This window comes from Staurois parvus, unplaced genomic scaffold (assembly GCF_062004578.1).
Source record: "Staurois parvus isolate SC_StPar_1 unplaced genomic scaffold, SC_StPar_1.0 ptg001262l, whole genome shotgun sequence".
Lineage (NCBI taxonomy): Eukaryota > Metazoa > Chordata > Amphibia > Anura > Ranidae > Staurois > Staurois parvus.
This window is the reverse complement of record NW_028319058.1, coordinates 262789-283028: the sequence shown is the minus strand read 5'-3', so window position 1 is coordinate 283028 and position 20240 is coordinate 262789. Positions and strand designations below refer to the sequence as shown.

The window sequence follows — 20240 nt, the reverse complement described above, 5'->3', positions numbered from 1 at the left end:
GGGATCCTACAGCCGGCACTTGGGTTGTATATACATGGTGGGATCCTACAGCCGGCACTTGGGTTGTATATGCTGTATGTCCCCATGTTCATATTATCAGGATCTGTGCAGTTTATTATCAGGAGCATTGTATGGTAGGTCACACATGTGGTTTTCTCTCGCCATAGGATGGCCCCATCAATCCATCTGCCAATGTTGGTCCCCAGCCAGGTCGAGTTCCTGACCTTGCAGTTCATATGGCGGCATATCTGACGCAACAGGAGAGAGACCTCCTTCGAGAGAAGGAAGAGGAAGTGATCAGACTACAGGATCAGGTGAGCAGACGTGAACAGGTTGTGCAGTGAGCAGCCTATAGCATAGACACAAGAGATCACATGATCAGCAAGAAACATTTCACTATGTCTGACCCAAACCCCAGAAGAGAGAACCATCATCCTTCTTGGCTCTCCAGTGCCCCACATGCTGCATCAAAATGAAATGCTCCACCCTTTGTGAGCAGGAGACAGGTTCTCTCTATTGGAGCCTGTGATCCTAAGAGTCCTATTTACATTCAGTTCACAAGAGCCGTGAAAGCAAAATGAGAAAAAAAAAGTGAAAAGTCGACCGATGGCTAGAAAAACCAATGGCTCCTCCTGTGAGGTTCCTTGTCCAGCCCCCTTCTGGGACCTGAATAGATTATGCCAGGGGTAGAGTGAAGATGTTTTCCCTATGAGGATTATGCCAGGTGTGGAGCTTCCTTGTCCAGCTCCCCCTCTCAATACATGAATGGACTGTGCCAGGTGTAGAGTGACAACATTTCCCTGAGGTTCCTTGCCTGGCTCCCCTCCTGAGACATGAATAGGTTATGCCAAGTGTAGAGCGACGACGTTCCCCTGAAGTTCCATGTCCTCCTGAGACATGAATGGACTATGGCAGGTGTAGAGTCTTTATGTTCCTGTGTGAGGTTCCTTGTCTAGCATCCTTCCTGAGACATGAATGGATTATACCACATGTAGAGTGATGATGTTCCCGTGTGAGGTTCCTTGTCTAGCATCCTTCCTGAGACATGAATGGGTTATACCACATGTAGAGTGATGATGTTCCCGTGTGAGGTTCCTTGTCTAGCATCCTTCTCGAGACATGAATGGATTATACCACATGTAGAGTGATGATGTTCCCATGTGAGGTTCCTTGTCTAGCATCCTTCCTGAGACATGAATGGATTATACCACATGTAGAGTGATGATGTTCCCGTGTGAGGTTCTTTGTCTAGCATCCTTCCCGAGACATGAATGGGATATACCACATGTAGAGTGATGATGTTCCTGTGTGAGGTTCCTTGTCTAGCATCCTTCCTGAGACATGAATGGATTATAGCACATGTAGAGTGATGATGTTCCTGTGTGAGGTTCCTTGTCTAGCATCCTTCCCGAGACATGAATGGATTATACCACATGTAGAGTGATGATGTTCCTGTGTGAGGTTCCTTGTCTAGCATCCTTCCCGAGACATGAATGGGTTATACCACATGTAGAGTGATGATGTTCCTGTGTGAGGTTCCTTGTCTAGCATCCTTCCCGAGACATGAATGGATTATACCACATGTAGAGTGATGATGTTCCTGTGTGAGGTTCCTTGTCTAGCATCCTTCCCGAGACATGAATGGATTATACCACATGTAGAGTGATGATGTTCCCATGTGAGGTTCCTTGTCTAGATGATGTTCTCCTGAAGTTCCTTTTACAGCTTCCCTTCTGAGTCATGAATGGATTATACCACATGTAGAGTGACAATGCTCCCCTGTGAAGTTCCTTGTCTGGCTTCCCTCCCAAGACATGAATGGATTATGCCAAGTGTGGGGAGATATAATTGCCCCTCAGGTTCCATGTCCAGCTCCCCTCCTTTGAACATGACATCTCCCCTCCTGAGACACAAATGGAATAAGCCAGGTGAAGATCAGACCTGGGCAAATTCCAACCCTCAATGCCTCCACTATCAGCATGTCTCTCTGAGCTGATCCTCCTCCTCGTGTATTGCAGGTGACTGAGGTGTGGCCCCAATGACTGAAGTGTGGCCCTATTGAACTCAATAGGCAAGTTTGAAAAGTGGTGCTGCTTGTCAAACTCTGCAGCCCAATGTAAAAATGCCGCTGCCATGGAACATGCTCCATCCGTTTCAGCTGCCCATTTTTAACATCCCCCCTCCGAAAGAGACCTGTTTCATGAGCAGTTGTAGCTATTATTCCTAGCACCAGGTGTATGTTTTCTACAGGTTTACGTACTTATGCACCTTCCCATTTCCAAAACTAGTATTGAGCAGAATTAATTTTGGCCCTCAACAACAGCTTGTTTCTCTTATGGCCCCCTTGGGAAAATTAGTTGCCCACCCCTGGTGTAGAATGATGTAGTTCCTCCTGAGGTTCCTTGTCCAGCTCCCCTCCAGAGACATGAATGAATTATGCCAGGTATAGAGTGATATTGTTATAAATTGGTGGACTTATCTGTAAAATGGGTTAATTGGGTTCTTCTTGCCCAATGGAAACACAAGGTGTCAGAATCCTCGTTCCCGTTAATAGAAGCTGTGTGACATTTATAAAGAGGCCCCTCATAGTTGTATGCAGTCTATCGGTTGTGCATTGTATGGATTTTCTATGTATATGACTGCTGTATGTGACAGTCCTCTATTCTGCTCTCCCGCCAGGTCACCATCCAATACGTGGAGATGAGCTCTCTACGAGAGGAACTTCAGAAGCTGCGTGATATGTCCCAGCAGAATGATGTTGACAGTGTCCTGAAACAAGCCATCTCTGACCGTGATGAGGCCATCATGAAGTAAGACATCTAGCCATTTTCATTTGATATATTGATAACTGTGGTGGGTTGGTCTGTGATGTTTGCTGCTCTGTAGGCCTACAAATGTATCACAGATGTGGATAATTGAGAGGAATGATTGTCCCTAGGATGATGTGTGATGCACTTTATAGTCCCCTCATACACTATATAGGCTGACATAATGGTCCATCCCTCTAACTGATTGAGTTCTGGTGTGTCTAGTGAAGGGTCCTGTTAATACTGCATCATACAAAGACATTGCAACTGAGCTCTTCCAACCTTGTGGTAACAGTTTGGTGAAGACCCTTTTCTGTTCCCCCATGACTGTCCCCTGTGTACACACCATCTTGATAAAGACATGGATGACCAGTTTGGTACGGAGCAACTCGAGTGTCCTGTAGAGTCCTGACCTCAACCCTACCGAACACCTTTGGGATGAATTGGAATGAACCAGGTCTACTCCACCAACATCTCCATGAAGACATGGTTTGATGTGTTTGGTGTGGAGGAACCTGATTGACCCCGACCTCAACCCTACCGAACACCTTTGGGATGAATTGGAAGGCTGATTGTGAGCCAGGTCTTTTAATCCAAAAACAGTACCTTATCTCACAAATGGGCACGAATTCCCACAGACACCCTCTAAAATCTTGTGGCAACTCCATGTTAATGGCCATGATTTTGGAAAGGGATATCGAACAAGCTCATAAAGGTGTGATGGTTGGGGGCCCACAATGTTACGACTATAAAACGTGGACTGTATTTCATGTTTTCCTTCCAACTTTTTTCCCCCCAAGATTGAAGGAAGGCAATACAACCTGGCTGAAGTGCAGTGTTGTTTGTGACAAGTGGGTAGAAATTTGGCCATACAAACACATTCAAAGTTTCCCACCATTTCTCCATATCATCCATGGTGCACAGACACTCCCTGCAGGTCCTAACAGCTTTCATGTGCCCCCACGAGTCATTTGCTCATTCAGGCTCTTCTGGTATAGGTGATTTTTTAACATTTTTTTGGTCTCCTTAGAAAAGGCGAGTTAGAGCTGGAGTTGGCAAAGTGTCGATTGGAGAAGGATTCCATGAGTCGGCAGCTTCTCAGTGCTGTGGAGCAAAAAGTGCTGCTGAGCCAAGAGCTGGAGGCATGGCAGGTGAGGAGTGGTGGGCTGGGTCTTGGGAAATGGCCACCCTGGGAGGAGAATGCTGCCAGTTTGTTCATATTTGTGTCTGGTCTATTCACAGGATGACATGCAGATTGTTATCAGCCAACAGCTGAAGTCACAAAGAGATCAGGAGAAAGCCTCAGAATCCGCTCCCAGCACACCGACTAGAAAAGGGAGCACCAGACGATCCCGGGACAGTGGCAGTGGAATCTTCTCGATCTTCAAGAGGAATTGATAAAGACAATGCGAGAGACTAAAAAATACCTCCAACCCCTCACTGTTTCTCTAGATCTGGAGCACCTTTTACCACCATTACTTTTGTACCTCCATCATAGTGCGAAATCCTTTGACTTCATCTATAGGACGGACCCTGGGAGTGTTACGTCTGACACCATGTCTAGGAATTCATCACCCTTCCTATCCCATCAAATCTAGAAGTCCATCTAGTCTACAGTTCCATCATATCTCATCACTCCATTTATCCATGTGTCCTTGTTATCATGATAGAGTTATGGAGGCGACATTGACATCTACTACCATCACATTCTTCCAGTCCACCTTGACCTACATAATGAAGTGTGGGATGGAACTGCAGTTATCAGTAATTCCATGTCCCCTCACGCTTCATCATCTCCAGTTCCATGTTTCCATAATCTCCAATACCATGTCCCCACATGCTCCATCGTCTCCAATTCCAGGCCCCCCCTCACACCCCATTATCTCCAATTCCATGGCCCCTCGTGCACCATCGTCTCCAATTCCATGTTTCCATAATCTCCAATACCATGTCCCCACACATTCTATCGTCTCCAATTCCAGGCCCCTCCTCACACCCCATTATCTCCAATTCCATGGCCCCTCACACTCCATTGTCTCCAAGTCCATGCACCCTCACACCCCATTATCTCCAATTCCATGCTCCTCGCCCACCATCGTCTCCAAGTCCGTGTTCCTTCATGCTCCATCATCTCCAATTCCCCTCCATCATCTCCAATTCAATGTCCCCTCACACTCCATTGTCTCCAAGTCCATGCACCCTCACACCCCATTATTTCCAATTCCCCTCCATCGTCTCCAACTCCATGTTTCCTCACACTCCATCCGTCCCCAATTCCAAGTCCTTTACACTCAAAAATCGATCATGTCCCTACCTACTGAATTATTTCCCATTCCATGTCCCCTTTACACTCCATCTCCAATCTCTTGTTCCCACAATCTCCATGATCTTCATGACATCTGTGTCTCTATCTTATTGGATACCATGACATATATGTTTGTATTAGCCTCATACCATGATATATTGTGACCATAAGCATGAACTCATCACCTCAACCATAGCTTGTAGAACTTTATTGGTCTACTGTTCCAAAGTGTTAAGGATTCTACGTGTCCATGACCTCATCAAGTCCATCACATCTACTATCCAATCTGCTGATCCATCTTGTACTCCATTCTATGTAAATCTCCATCATGTATTCACAGACATCTCACACTCCATCTACAATACCATCATATCATCGACACATCTTCTCTCTCTGTCTTTTCCATGAGTCCATCACACCGCTGTGTGACATGTGCCATCAGGTCCATGATCCCATCATCCCTAGCTACAGTATAGGGCTGTTTTTTCCCCTCTCATATCTATTAAGGGACACAGAAATTCAGAAAGAGTTGGGTTTTTACTACCGCCCACAGGAGGTTGGGACACTGGCAAACAGAAACCTGGCCCTTTATAACCCCTCCTATACCCAGCATGCCTCAGTTTTTTTCTAATGTGAGTCTAATGACTTTTTCTAGCTTTGCTTTGTGGAAATGTTTCTTCAGTGACTTAAGTCATATTCCTTTGCTAGGTCGCAGTTTGAGCTTTTTCCTCCATAGTAGCTGTCCAGATTGGGATTACCTCAGTGCAAGCTTTGGAGGTCATACCAGGACCCTGCTGAACTGGATGTGCAGGTCTAGCATGGAATGTGACCTTCGGGTCCTGGACTCTACATTGTTGTACTTTTCAGACCTGAGTGTACTGTGGTATCCTTGGAGCTTTCTCCAGGTCCAGAGTTGTGACACCGCCCCAGGCTTGTCTTTGCTAAGACACACTCTTGTTGCCATGACCTCAGCCCTTAGTCCTCTGGTGGTTCTAAGGACATTTACTTGGTATCCCCAAAAGGGACCAACACCTGCAATCTAGAACCTGAGACCCTTATTGTTTGAGTCTTTATTACTAGAGTCTTTGTTGGGTGAGGCCAAGGCTTGTCCCATGTCCACAGGGACCTCCATGTTTTCTGGCACCACAGTTGACTCAGATTTACCGAGTGCCGTTTAAGACCTTATTGATGCATTGCATCTTATCCTGCATCTGGAGGTTTAGCCTGCTTTCTCCAGGCCTTAGCTCTTTTAGAGCTTCTACGAGATCTTTCCACTACCCCGGATGTCTGAACATTTCCTCTATACGGACTGTAATCCATCCTGAAGGGTCCTGGGTCCTACCTGAAAGTGTGCCAGAACTTTTTCCCTTTGAGAGGGAATTTGTAAATCAGTGGTCTGTTCCCACTGTTGATATACCAGTGACCCACCTTACCAGAAAGCCCCTCCTTAAATTGACTGGTCTGGCCTTCTGTCCCGTGTTGGAAGCAACTTGAATCTTTCAAAATGTGTCAGAATGGGTGGATTCCCTCGAAAGGGATCCCCTTCACTGTTGAGTTGGCCGCTGTTTCATAGAGCTATTGGAGCCTTGTACTATATTTTTGATGGCTTGGTAAAAGCATCTAAACGTGTGTCTCACATTGCACGGTCCGTACAAATCTACAGAACACTCTTGCTACGTAGCTGGGACATGAATGCTGCATTCAAGAGCTATCTGACCAAATTAGCCTTCAAAGGGACATAGTCTTTTCAGAACTACTCTTGACACCATCACTGGCAATGCCACGGGCAGCTTGAGTGTATTTCTACCTCCGGGCAGGAGGTTGAGGAGTAGTTAGGGAAATCCCACCCTTCTTCATCCACTGCAGAAGTACTTTTAGTTCTTCGGAGCCCAACTCCCATTCAGGTTGTAGAAGCCAGAAGTCAGGTAAGCCCTCTGCCAAGCCTTCGGGATGAAGGTGCACCTACACTTCTACAAGTGGGGGGCTGGCTGTGGGTCCTTGCGTAGTTTGTCTTTCCACCAGCTGGGTGCTCAAGACAACACTTTTGGCCCACAGGCTAACCCCTTTTATTTCGCACCTCCTTCAGTTGCCCCTCACTGTCCTCTTTGTGCTATTGCACAAAGCAGTGCAACGTCCTAGATGTTCCTGGGTTCCTCAGGTTGTGGAATCCCCTTTCCTTGTCTAAGTTGAGACTTGGCTTGCTGCTGGAGATCTCTGCGCACCCCTAGATTGACAGAAGGAAAAACATGCTGGGATCCTGTTGCAGGTAACCCTTGCTGGGAATGGAGTACATCACAAGGTTTTTTGGGACCAGATTACCTGGAGATAGGTTTTTTTTTTTTCTGTGGCTGCTCCTGAGGATGATCCTCCAAATCCCTTCCTCTGTTTTGTTCTCAATCAGATGAATTTTCTTAGCAGTCTAGCTAAGATTCCTGCCCCTTGCCCCACAATTCTGGCCATGTCGCTGGACCGGAGCATGTTTGGAGATTTTAGAACCATGTTCTGTGCTCAGGGTTAGGCAGATTCTGCACTTCTTTTGTTCCCTTTGGATGGTTTTGCTCATCCTCTTGCTCGTCCTGCCTTCCCCTTTTGTGGGTACCTCTTGTGAACCCTACCCTCCTTTCAGTTATGCTGACTTCAGGGTTGGTCCCCTTGAATCCTCTAGTAGTCTCTTAGCTATACTCTTTACATTGTGAGGATTCTCACCTTCTGTGAATATCTTGTTTGGATATCTGGTTGGCTGGCCAGGCAATCTCATTCTTACCACTAAACCTTCCTTCCCAGGATCTGAAGGGTTAGGAGTGTAAGGATTGGGCCTGTCGCCTGTAGACCATCTGGTCTTCCCTTCTAGACCTGTTTTTTTGTCCAAGGTTCCCTCTTTGGACACGTTCTGCTTGGGGATTTGTCCTAGTGGTTTTTATGTTCCTGACATCACATTGTTGGACTATTTCTTCCTTGTACCCGTTTTGGTGAATTTTTGGTTTATTAGCCTCTCACTGGTTCAGGCTCATTGCTCCTTCAGGCAGAGTTCTTCTCCTTGGTGGTGACTTCTTCTGTCCTCAGGTTGATGCTCTGTGCCCTCATTTTGGTCACTGGCACTTTCCTCTGTCTTTTAGGGGCTTCTTCTCATCTGGTTCAGGCTCGTTGTTCCTTCATGTAGAGTCCTTCTCCTTGGTGGTGACTTCTTCTGTCCTCAGGTTGATGCTCTGTGCCCTCATTTTGGTCACGGGAACTTTCCTCTGTCTTTTAGGGGCTTCTTCTCATCTGGTTCAGGCTCGTTGTTCCTTCAGGTAGAGTCCTTCTCCTTGGTGGTGACTTCTTCTGTCCTCAGGTTGATGCTCTGTGGCCTCATTTTGGTCACTGGCACTTTCCTCTGTCTTGCAGGGGCTTCTTCTCATCTGGTTCAGGCTTGTTGTTCCTTCAGGTAGAGTCCTTCTCCTTGGTGGTGACTTCTTCAGTCCTCAGGTTGATGCTCTGTGGCCTCATTTTGGTCACTGGCACATTCCTCTGTCTTGCAGGGGCTTCTTCTTATCTGGTTCAGGCTCGTTGTTCCTTCAGGTAGAGTCCTTCTCCTTGGTGGTGACTTCTTCAGTCCTCAGGTTGATGCTCTGTGGCCTCATTTTGGTCACTGGCACTTTCCTCTGTCTTGCAGGGGCTTCTTCTCATCTGGTTCAGGCTCGTTGTTCCTTCATGTAGAGTCCTTCTGCCTGGTGGTGACTTCTTCTGTCCTCAGGTTGATGCTCTGTGGCCTCATTTTGGTCACTGGCACTTTCCTCTGTCTTGCAGGGGCTTCTTTTCATCTGGTTTAGATGTTGGTGTTGGGCCCTGAGTTGCCAGTTCCTTTCTTACAGGCCTGTCATTGGCTTTTGTTACCCCTTCTTTGGTTACTTTTGGACGTCCCAACTTTTTCGGAATTCCTGTGTCCCTCAATAGATGAGAAAGGAAATAAGATTCATGCATCTACTGTAAAATCTATTTCTTGGAGTCCATTGAGGGCCACAGGTCCTCCCAACCATCTGTGATTTTTGCTGGTCCCATGTGTTGCTTTCTCACAGAACTGAGGCATGCTGGGTAGAGGAGGGATTATACGGGACGGGCTCATAGCATTTTCTGTTTGCCAGAGTCCTCACCTCCTGTAGAGGGCAGTGTGACCCGACTGTTTCTGAATCCCTGTGGCCCTCAATGGACTCAAAGAAAAAGGTTTTTTGGGAAGTCCAGAAATCCTTTTTCAATGCCGACACCCGATGGGTGGAATATCGACTTGGAGGCAGAGATCTCTGTATTGTAGAGCACCCAATGGGTGATCGTAGGGCTCCCCATAGTGGACAGGGTACTTATTGATGACCCCCCAGTGGGCGAGGTAGGTCCCCCTCCCCCATCTATGGTATATTACAACGAATCAGAAAAGTCTCCTTGCAAGTTTATAATTCCTGCCCAATGGACCTGAGCACTGCAGGCTGCCTATCCCAGAGCTGCCCCCAATCTGTGACACCCCAAAGAGGGAGGGGCAGGTTCCTTGTCCCATGTCTGTGGTCACCCCGCAGGGGGAGGGGCAGGCTCCTTGTCCCATGTCTGTGGTCACTGCGCAGGGGGAGGGGCAGGCTCCTTGTCCCATGTCTGTGGTCACCGCGCAGGGGGAGGGGCAGGTTCCTTGCCCCATGTCTGTGGTCACCCCGCAGGGGGAGGGGCAGGCTCCTTGTCCCATGTCTGTGGTCACCCCACAAGGGGGAGGGGCAGGCTCCTTGTCCCATGTCTGTGGTCACCCCGCAGGGGGGAGGAGCAGGTTCCTTGTCCCATGTCTGTGGTCACCTTGCAGGGGGAGGGGCAGGTTCCTTGCCCCAAGTCTGTGGTCACCCCACAGGGGGGAGGGGCAGGCTCCTTGTGCCATGTCTGTGGTCACCCCACAGGGGGGAGGGACAGGTTCCTTGTCCCATGTCTGTGGACATCCCGAAGGGGGAGGGGGAGGTTCCACATCTGTGGTCACCCCGCAGGGGGAGGGGCAGGTTCCATGTCTGTGGTCACCCCTCAGGGGGAGGGGCAGGTTCCACGTCTGTGGTCACCCCTCAGGGGGAGGGGCAGGTTCCACGTCTGTGGTCACCCCCACAGGGGAAGGGGCAGGTTCCATGTCTGTGGTCACCCCTCGGGGGGAGGGGCAGGTTCCACGTCTGTGGTCACCCCGCAGGGGGAGGGGCAGGTTCCTTGTCCCATGTCTGTGGTCATCCCGAAGGGGGAGAGGCAGGTTCCACGTCTGTGGTCACCCCGCAGGGGGAGGGGCAGGTTCCTTGCCCCATGTCTGTGGTCACCCCGCAGGGGGAGGGGCAGGTTCCATGTCTGTGGTCACCCCGCAGGGGGAGGGGCAGGTTCCTTGTCCCATGTCTGTGGTCATCCCGAAGGGGGAGGGGCAGGTTCCACGTCTGTGGTCACCCCGCAGGGGGAGGGGCAGGTTCCTTGCCCCATGTCTGTGGTCACCCCGCAGGGGGAGGGGCAGGTTCCACGTCTGTGGTCACCCCGCAGGGGGAGGGGCAGGTTCCACGTCTGTGGTCACCCCGCAGGGGGAGGGGCAGGTTCCTTGCCCCATGTCTGTGGTCACCCCACAGGGGGAGGGGCAGGTTCCACGTCTGTGGTCACCCCTCAGGGGGAGGGGCAGGTTCCACGTCTGTGGTCACCCCACAGGGGGAGGGGCAGGTTCCATGTCTGTGGTCACCCCTCAGGGGGAGGGCAGGTTCCATGTCTGTGGTCACCCCTCAGGGGGAGGGGCAGGTTCCACGTCTGTGGTCACCCCACAGGGGGAGGGGCAGGTTCCATGTCTGTGGTCACCCCACAGGGGGAGGGGCAGGTTCCATGTCTGTGGTCACCCCACAGGGGGAGGGGCAGGTTGCACGTCTGTGGTCACCCCTCAGGGGGAGGGGCCGGCTCCTTGTACACATTATTTGCTGCTCGGTGTATAGTCTGTATAGCATTTATAATGTGTATATAATCTGATCCGTTATGTATATAAATTGTTATTTTGAATGTTTGTGTTTTTCTGTCATTGTGCAGTCAAAAGTCATGATGGGGCCACAGGGGCCCCAGCCTAGGGAGTCACACTGGGGCAGGGTGGGGGCCATGTTAGAAGAAACAAAAGCATTAACCAATCAGAATTCATCCGAAATTGAACCGAGAGGTCATTATGACATCATCACTGCCCATCCCCCCAAGAGTACTCCATACCCCAATGACATGGGAGGAGAGTCACGGTCCATCACCCCCTCCTGGTGCACCCCATGGTGGGCGGAGAGACACCAGAGACTCCGCCTGGAACTGGGCCTGGCCCCTCTGAATCATTCTAATTCACCAGGAGAGCCTGCGGAGCTGACACTCTACAGAGGCCTGACCACATCGAACTCCATTGGGCGGGCACCACCGCGGGACACCCTACTGCCCATGAGGACCCCTTGTCTGCTCATCAGGTGCCCCCTCGTGTCTGACCAGCCCCACCTAGAACCCGTGTCCCCACTGGAAGATTCCCCTCACTTCCTGGACTGGTGACACCCAAAACATTTTGGATTTCCCCTCTGTCTCCTGGACAAATAACGGGGTGACTCTGCCCAGGACAAATAACGGGGTGTCTCTGCCCAGGACAAATAACGGGGTGTCTCTGCCCAGGACAAATAACCAAGGTGACTCTGCCCAGGACAAATAACGGGGTGTCTCTGCCCAGGACAAATAACGGGGTGACCCTGCCCAGGACAAATAACCAAGGTGACTCTGCCCAGGACAAATAACGGGGTGTCTCTGCCCAGGACAAATAACGGGGTGACCCTGCCCAGGACAAATAACCAAGGTGACTCTGCCCAGGACAAATAACGGGGTGTCTCTGCCCAGGATGAATAACGGGGTGACTCTGCCCAGGACAAATAACGGGGTGTCTCTGCCCAGGACAAATACCGGGGTGTCTCTGCCCAGGAAAAATAGCGGGGTGTCTCTGCCCAGGACGAATAACGGGGTGTCTCTGCCCAGGACAAATAACGGGGTGTCTCTGCCCAGGACAAATAACGGGGTGTCTCTGCCCAGGACAAATAACGGGGTGTCTCTGCCCAGGAAAAATAGCGGGGTGTCTCTGCCTAGGGAAAATAACGGGGTGTCTCTGCCTAGGGAAAATAACGGGGTGACTCTGCCCAGGACAAATAACGGGGTGACTGCCCAGGACAAATAACGGGGTGACTCTGCCCAGGACGAATAACGGGGTGACTCTGCCCAGGACAAATAACGGGGTGTCTCTGCCCAGGACGAATAACGGGGTGTCTCTGCCCAGGACGAATAACTGGGTGTCTCTGCCCAGGACAAATAACGGGGTGCCTCTGCCCAGGACAAATAACGGGGTGTCTCTGCCCAGGACTAAAAACTGGGTGACTCTGCCCAGGACAAATAACGGGGTGACTCTGCCCAGGACAAATAACGGGGTGACCCTGCCCAGGACAAATACCGGGGTGTCTCTGCCCAGGACAAATAACGGGGTGACTCTGCCCAGGACGAATAACGGGGTGTCTCTGCCCAGGACAAATAACGGGGTGTCTCTGCCCAGGACAAATAACGGGGTGTCTCTGCCCAGGACAAATAACGGGGTGTCTCTGCCCAGGAAAAATAGCGGGGTGTCTCTGCCTAGGGAAAATAACGGGGTGTCTCTGCCTAGGGAAAATAACGGGGTGACTCTGCCCAGGACAAATAACGGGGTGACTGCCCAGGACAAATAACGGGGTGACTCTGCCCAGGACGAATAACGGGGTGACTCTGCCCAGGACAAATAACGGGGTGTCTCTGCCCAGGACGAATAACGGGGTGTCTCTGCCCAGGACGAATAACTGGGTGTCTCTGCCCAGGACAAATAACGGGGTGCCTCTGCCCAGGACAAATAACGGGGTGCCTCTGCCCAGGACTAAAAACTGGGTGACTCTGCCCAGGACAAATAACGGGGTGACTCTGCCCAGGACAAATAACGGGGTGACCCTGCCCAGGACAAATAACGGGGTGTCTCTGCCCAGGACAAATAACGGGGTGTCTCTGCCCAGGACAAATTACGGGGTGACTCTGCCCAGGACAAATAACGGGGTGTCTCTGCCCAGGACAAATAACGGGGTGTCTCTGCCCAGGACAAATTACGGGGTGACTCTGCCCAGGACAAATAACGGGGTGACTCTGCCCAGGACAAATAACGGGGTGACTCTGCCCAGGACTAAAAACTGGGTGACTCTGCCAAGGACAAATAACGGGGTGACTCTGCCCAGGACTAAAAACTGGGTGACTCTGCCCAGGACAAATAACGGGGTGACTCTGCCCAGGACAAATAACGGGGTGTCTCTGCCCAGGACAAATAACGGGGTGACCCTGCCCAGGACAAATAACGGGGTGTCTCTGCCCAGGACAAATAACGGGGTGTCTCTGCCCAGGACAAATTACGGGGTGACTCTGCCCAGGACAAATAACGGGGTGACTCTGCCCAGGACAAATAACGGGGTGACTCTGCCCAGGACTAAAAACTGGGTGACTCTGCCAAGGACAAATAACGGGGTGACTCTGCCCAGGACTAAAAACTGGGTGACTCTGCCCAGGACAAATAACGGGGTGACTCTGCCCAGGACAAATTACGGGGTGACTCTGCCCAGGACAAATAACGGGGTGACCCTGCCCAGGACAAATAACGGGGTGTCTCTGCCCAGGACAAATAACGGGGTGTCTCTGCCCAGGACAAATAACGGGGTGACTCTGCCCAGGACTAAAAACTGGGTGACTCTGCCAAGGACAAATAACGGGGTGACTCTGCCAAGGACAAATAACGGGGTGACTCTGCCCAGGACTAAAAACTGGGTGACTCTGCCCAGGACAAATAACGGGGTGACTCTGCCCAGGACAAATAACGGGGTGTCTCTGCCCAGGACGAATAACGGGGTGTCTCTGCCCAGGATGAATAACGGGGTGTCTCTGCCCAGGACAAATAACGGGGTGTCTCTGCCCAGGATGAATAACGGGGTGTCTCTGCCCAGGATGAATAACGGGGTGTCTCTGCCCAGGATGAATAACGGGGTGTCTCTGCCCAGGACAAATAACGGGGTGACTGCCCAGTGGGGTCAGCAAAGAAGCCCCGGTGGGGGGTAAACCTGTTCTACCATGACAGGCCTCATGGGTGTCATTTCTGATCTCTGGGATCTGCAGCCTCCTTTCATCCCCGGGGATCCCGCCATGGTCAGGCCACTTCCTGTTATAGGGTGACAACGCTGTGCTGTGCCTCCCAGCTGTGCTGCTGCGTTGTCACTCTCTCATTGGTGGCTTTCCTGCTGGTGACAGCACTGGAGTGGATGGAGACAGGAAGGGGCTGCAGGGAATCAGCAGGGAAAGATGAAGACTTGGGGCAATACCCCGGAGGGGGGCGACGGAAGCTGCATTCCTGGGACCCGTCCTCCACCTTCATTACACCAGCTGGACCGGCACTGACATGTTTCAGCCACTCTGTGCCTAACCATCCCCCTCCCACCAAGTGACACAACACACATCTACATCCTCCCTCCTGGGCGGGGCCACAGCACACATCTACATCCTCCCTCCTGGGCGGGGCCACAGCACACATCTACATCCTCCCTCCAGGGCGGGGCCACAGCACACATCTACATCCTCCCTCCTGGGCGGGGCCACAGCACACATCTACATCCTCCCTCCAGGGCGGGGCCACAGCACACATCTACATCCTCCCTCCTGGGCGGGGTCACAGCACACATCTACATCCTCCCTCCAGGGCGGGGCCACAGCACACATCTACATCCTCCCTCCTGGGCGGGGTCACAGCACACATCTACATCCTCCCTCCTGGGCGGGGTCACAGCACACATCTACATCCTCCCTCCTGGGCGGGGTCACAGCACACATCTACATCCTCCCTCCTGGGCGGGGCCACAGCACACATCTACATCCTCCCTCCTGGGCGGGGCCACAGCACACATCTACATCCTCCCTCCTGGGCGGGGTCACAGCACACATCTACATCCTCCCTCCTGGGCGGGAAATAGATGGTAATAGTCTGCGGAAGATCCTCCGAGGGAGGAAATAGATGGTAATAGTCTGCGGGAGATCCTCCGAGGGAAGGGAAATAGGTGGTAATAGTCTGCGGGAGATCCTCCGAGGGAAATAGATGGTAATAGTCTGCGGGAGATCCTCCGAGGGAGGAAATAGATGGTAATAGTCTGCGGGAGATCCTCCGAGGGAGGAAATAGGTGGTAATAGTCTGCGGGAGATCCTCCGAGGGAAATAGATGGTAATAGTCTGCGGGAGATCCTCCGAGGGAGGAAATAGATGGTAATAGTCTGCGGGAGATCCTCCGAGGGAAGGGAAATAGGTGGTAATAGTCTGCGGGAGATCCTCCGAGGGAGGAAATAGGTGGTAATAGTCTGCGGGAGATCCTCCGAGGGAGGAAATAGGTGGTAATAGTCTGCGGGAGATCCGCCGAGGGAGGAAATAGGTGGTAATAGTCTGCGGGAGATCCTCCGAGGGAGGAAATAGGTGGTAATAGTCTGCGGGAGATCCTCCGAGGGAAATAGATGGTAATAGTCTGCGGGAGATCCTCCGAGGGAGGAAATAGATGGTAATAGTCTGCGGGAGATCCTCCGAGGGAGGAAATAGATGGTAATAGTCTGCGGGAGATCCTCCGAGGGAAGGGAAATAGGTGGTAATAGTCTGCGGGAGATCCTCCTAGGGAGGGGAAAGAGATGGTAATAGTCTGCGGGAGATCCTCCGAGGGAGGAAATAGATGGTAATAGTCTGCAGGAGATCCTCCGAGGGAGGAAATAGATGGTAATAGTCTGCAGGAGATCCTCCGAGGGAAGGGAAATAGGTGGTAATAGTCTGCGGGAGATCCTCAGAGGGAGGAAATAGATGGTAATAGTCTGCGGGAGATCCTCCGAGGGAGGAAATAGATGGTAATAGTCTGCGGGAGATCCTCCGAGGGAGGGGAAATAGATGGTAATAGTCTGCGGGAGATCCTCCGAGGGAGGAAATAGATGGTAATAGTCTGCGGGAGATCCTCCGAGGGAGGAAATAGATGGTAATAGTCTGCGGGAGATCCTCCGAGGGAGGAAATAGATGGTAATAGTCTGCGGGAGATCCTCCGAGGGAGGAAATAGATGGTAATAGTCTGCGGGAGATCCTCCGAGGGAGGAAATAGATGGTAATAGTCTGCGGGAGATCCTCCGAGGGAGGAAATAGATGGTAATAGTCTGCGGGAGATCCTCCGAGGGAAGGGAAATAGGTGGTAATAGTCTGCGGGAGATCCTCCGAGGGAAGGGAAATAGGTGGTAATAGTCTGCGGGAGATCCTCCGAGGGAGGAAATTGGTGGTAATAGTCTGCGGGAGATCCTCCGAGGGAGGAAATAGATGGTAATAGTCTGCGGAAGATCCTCCGAGGGAAGGGAAATAGGTGGTAATAGTCTGCGGGAGATCCTCCGAGGGAAGGGAAATAGGTGGTAATAGTCTGCAGGAGATCCTCCGAGGGAGGAAATAGATGGTAATAGTCTGCGGGAGATCCTCCGAGGGAAGGGAAATAGGTGGTAATAGTCTGCGGGAGATCCTCCGAGGGAAGGGAAATAGGTGGTAATAGTCTGCGGGAGATCCTCCGAGGGAGGAAATAGATGGTAATAGTCTGCGGGAGATCCTCCGAGGGAGGAAATAGATGGTAATAGTCTGCGGGAGATCCACCGAGGGAGGAAATAGGTGGTAATAGTCTGCAGGAGATCCTCTGAGGGAGGAAATAGGTGGTAATAGTCTGCGGGAGATCCTCTGAGGGAAGGGAAATAGATGGGAATAGTCTGCGGGAGATCCTCAGAGGGAGGAAATAGATGGTAATAGTCTGCGGGAGATCCACCGAGGGAGGAAATAGGTGGTAATAGCCTGCAGGAGATCCTCCGAGGGAGGAAATAGGTGCTAATAGTCTGCGGGAGATCCTCCGAGGGAGGAAATAGGTGGTAATAGTCTGCGGGAGATCCTCCGAGGGAGGAAATAGGTGGTAATAGTCTGCAGGAGATCCTCCGAGGGAAGGGAAATAGGTGGTAATAGTCTGCAGGAGATCCTCCGAGGGAAGGGAAATAGGTGGTAAAAGTCTGCGGGAGATCCTCCGAGGGAGGAAATAGGTGGTAATAGTCTGCGGGAGATCCTCCGAGGGAGGAAATAGGTGGTAATAGTCTGCGGGAGATCCTCCGAGGGAGGAAATAGGTGGTAATAGTCTGCGGGAGATCCTCCGAGGGAAGGGAAATAGGTGGTAATAGTCTGCGGGAGATCCTCCGAGGGAGGAAATAGGTGGTAATAGTCTGCAGGAGATCCTCCGAGGGAGGAAATAGATGGTAATAGTCTGCGGGAGATCCTCCGAGGGAAATAGATGGTAATAGTCTGCGGGAGATCCTCCGAGGGAGGAAATAGATGGTAATAGTCTGCGGGAGATCCTCCGAGGGAGGAAATAGATGGTAATAGTCTGCGGGAGATCCTCCGAGGGAGGAAATAGATGGTAATAGTCTGCGGGAGATCCTCCGAGGGAGGAAATAGATGGTAATAGTCTGCGGGAGATCCTCCGAGGGAAGGGAAATAGGTGGTAATAGTCTGCGGGAGATCCTCCGAGGGAAGGGAAATAGGTGGTAATAGTCTGCGGGAGATCCTCCGAGGGAGGAAATTGGTGGTAATAGTCTGCGGGAGATCCTCCGAGGGAGGAAATAGGTGGTAATAGTCTGCGGGAGATCCTCCGAGGGAGGAAATAGATGGTAATAGTCTGCGGGAGATCCTCCGAGGGAGGAAATAGATGGGAATAGTCTGCGGGAGATCCTCCGAGGGAGGAAATAGATGGTAATAGTCTGCGGGAGATCCACCGAGGGAGGAAATAGGTGGTAATAGTCTGCGGGAGATCCTCCGAGGGAGGAAATAGGTGGTAATAGTCTGCAGGAGATCCTCCGAGGGAAGGGAAATAGATGGTAATAGTCTGCGGGAGATCCACCGAGGGAGGAAATAGGTGGTAATAGTCTGCGGGAGATCCTCCGAGGGAGGAAATAGGTGGTAATAGTCTGCGGGAGATCCTCCGAGGGAGGAAATAGGTGGTAATAGTCTGCGGGAGATCCTCCGAGGGAGAAAATAGATGGTAATAGTCTGCGGGAGATCCTCCGAGGGAGGAAATAGGTGGTAATAGTCTGCGGGAGATCCTCCGAGGGAGGAAATAGGTGGTAATAGTCTGCGGGAGATCCTCCGAGGGAGGAAATAGGTGGTAATAGTCTGCGGGAGATCCTCCGAGGGAGGAAATAGGTTGTAATAGTCTGCGGGAGATCCACCGAGGGAGGAAATAGGTGGTAATAGTCTGCGGGAGATCCTCCGAGGGAGGAAATAGGTGGTAATAGTCTGCGGGAGATCCTCCGAGGGAAGGGAAATAGATGGTAATAGTCTGCGGGAGATCCTCCGAGGGAAGGGAAATAGATGGGAATAGTCTGCGGGAGATCCTCCGAGGGAAGGGAAATAGGTGGTAATAGTCTGCGGGAGATCCTCCGAGGGAGGAAATAGATGGTAATAGTCTGCGGGAGATCCTCCGAGGGAAGGGAAATAGATGGTAATAGTCTGCGGGAGATCCTCCGAGGGAAGGGAAATAGATGGTAATAGTCTGCGGGAGATCCTCCGAGGGAGGAAATAGGTGGTAATAGTCTGCGGGAGATCCTCCGAGGGAAGGGAAATAGATGGTAATAGTCTGCGGGAGATCCTCCGAGGGAGGAAATAGATGGTAATAGTCTGCGGGAGATCCTCCGAGGGAGGAAATAGATGGGAATAGTCTGCGGGAGATCCTCCGAGGGAGGAAATAGATGGTAATAGTCTGCGGGAGATCCTCCGAGGGAAGGGAAATAGATGGTAATAGTCTGCGGGAGATCCTCCGAGGGAGGAAATAGATGGTAATAGTCTGCGGGAGATCCTCCGAGGGAGGAAATAGGTGGTAATAGTCTGCGGGAGATCCTCCGAGGGAAGGGAAATAGATGGTAATAGTCTGCGGGAGATCCTCCGAGGGAGGAAATAGGTGGTAATAGTCTGCGGGAGATCCTCCGAGGGAGGAAATAGGTGGTAATAGTCTGCGGGAGATCCTCCGAGGGTGGAAATAGGTGGTAATAGTCTGCGGGAGATCCTCCGAGGGAAGGGAAATAGATGGTAATAGTCTGCGGGAGATCCTCCGAGGGAGGAAATAGATGGTAATAGTCTGCGGGAGATCCTCCGAGGGAGGAAATAGATGGTAATAGTCTGCGGGAGATCCTCCGAGGGAGGAAATAGATGGTAATAGTCTGCGGGAGATCCTCCGAGGGAGGAAATAGATGGTAATAGTCTGCGGGAGATCCTCCGAGGGAAGGGAAATAGGTGGTAATAGTCTGCGGGAGATCCACCGAGGGAGGAAATAGGTGTTAATAGTCTGCGGGAGATCCTCCGAGGGAGGAAATAGGTGGTAATAGTCTGCGGGAGATCCTCCGAGGGAGGAAATAGATGGTAATAGTCTGCGGGAGATCCTCCGAGGGAGGAAATAGATGGTAATAGTCTGCGGGAGATCCTCCGAGGGAAGGGAAATAGATGGTAATAGTCTGCGGGAGATCCTCTGATGGAGGAAATAGGTGGTAATAGTCTGCGGGAGATCCTCCGAGGGAAGGGAAATAGATGGTAATAGTCTGCGGGAGATCCTCCGAGGGAGGAAATAGATGGGAATAGTCTGCGGGAGATCCTCCGAGGGAAGGGAAATAGATGGTAATAGTCTGCGGGAGATCCTCCGAGGGAGGAAATAGGTGGTAATAGTCTGCGGGAGATCCTCCGAGGGAGGAAATAGGTGGTAATAGTCTGCGGGAGATCCTCCGAGGGAGGAAATAGGTGGTAATAGTCTGCAGGAGATCCTCCGAGGGAAGGGAAATAGGTGGTAATAGTCTGCGGGAGATCCTCCGAGGGAAGGGAAATAGATGGGAATAGTCTGCGGGAGATCCTCCGAGGGAGGAAATAGATGGTAATAGTCTGCGGGAGATCCTCCGAGGGAGGAAATAGGTGGTAATAGTCTGCGGGAGATCCTCCGAGGGAAGGGAAATAGATGGTAATAGTCTGCGGGAGATCCTCCGAGG

The 20240-nt window shown here is 51.5% G+C and overlaps 1 protein-coding gene across 1 annotated transcript in view; it reads left to right on the top strand.

Annotated features, from left to right (window-relative positions):
* Nucleotides 1-11124, top strand: part of LOC149437737 (BICD family-like cargo adapter 2) — a 48788-nt gene extending 37664 nt beyond the window's left edge. The window contains exons 7-10 of the mRNA XM_089660679.1: nucleotides 168-314; nucleotides 2680-2810; nucleotides 3838-3958; nucleotides 4050-11124. Coding sequence (XP_089516805.1) covers nucleotides 168-314; nucleotides 2680-2810; nucleotides 3838-3958; nucleotides 4050-4205 — 555 coding nt within the window. The 3' untranslated portion in view covers nucleotides 4206-11124. The remainder of the gene's footprint in view (nucleotides 1-167; nucleotides 315-2679; nucleotides 2811-3837; nucleotides 3959-4049) is intronic.
* Nucleotides 11125-20240: the final 9116 nt, after the last annotated feature.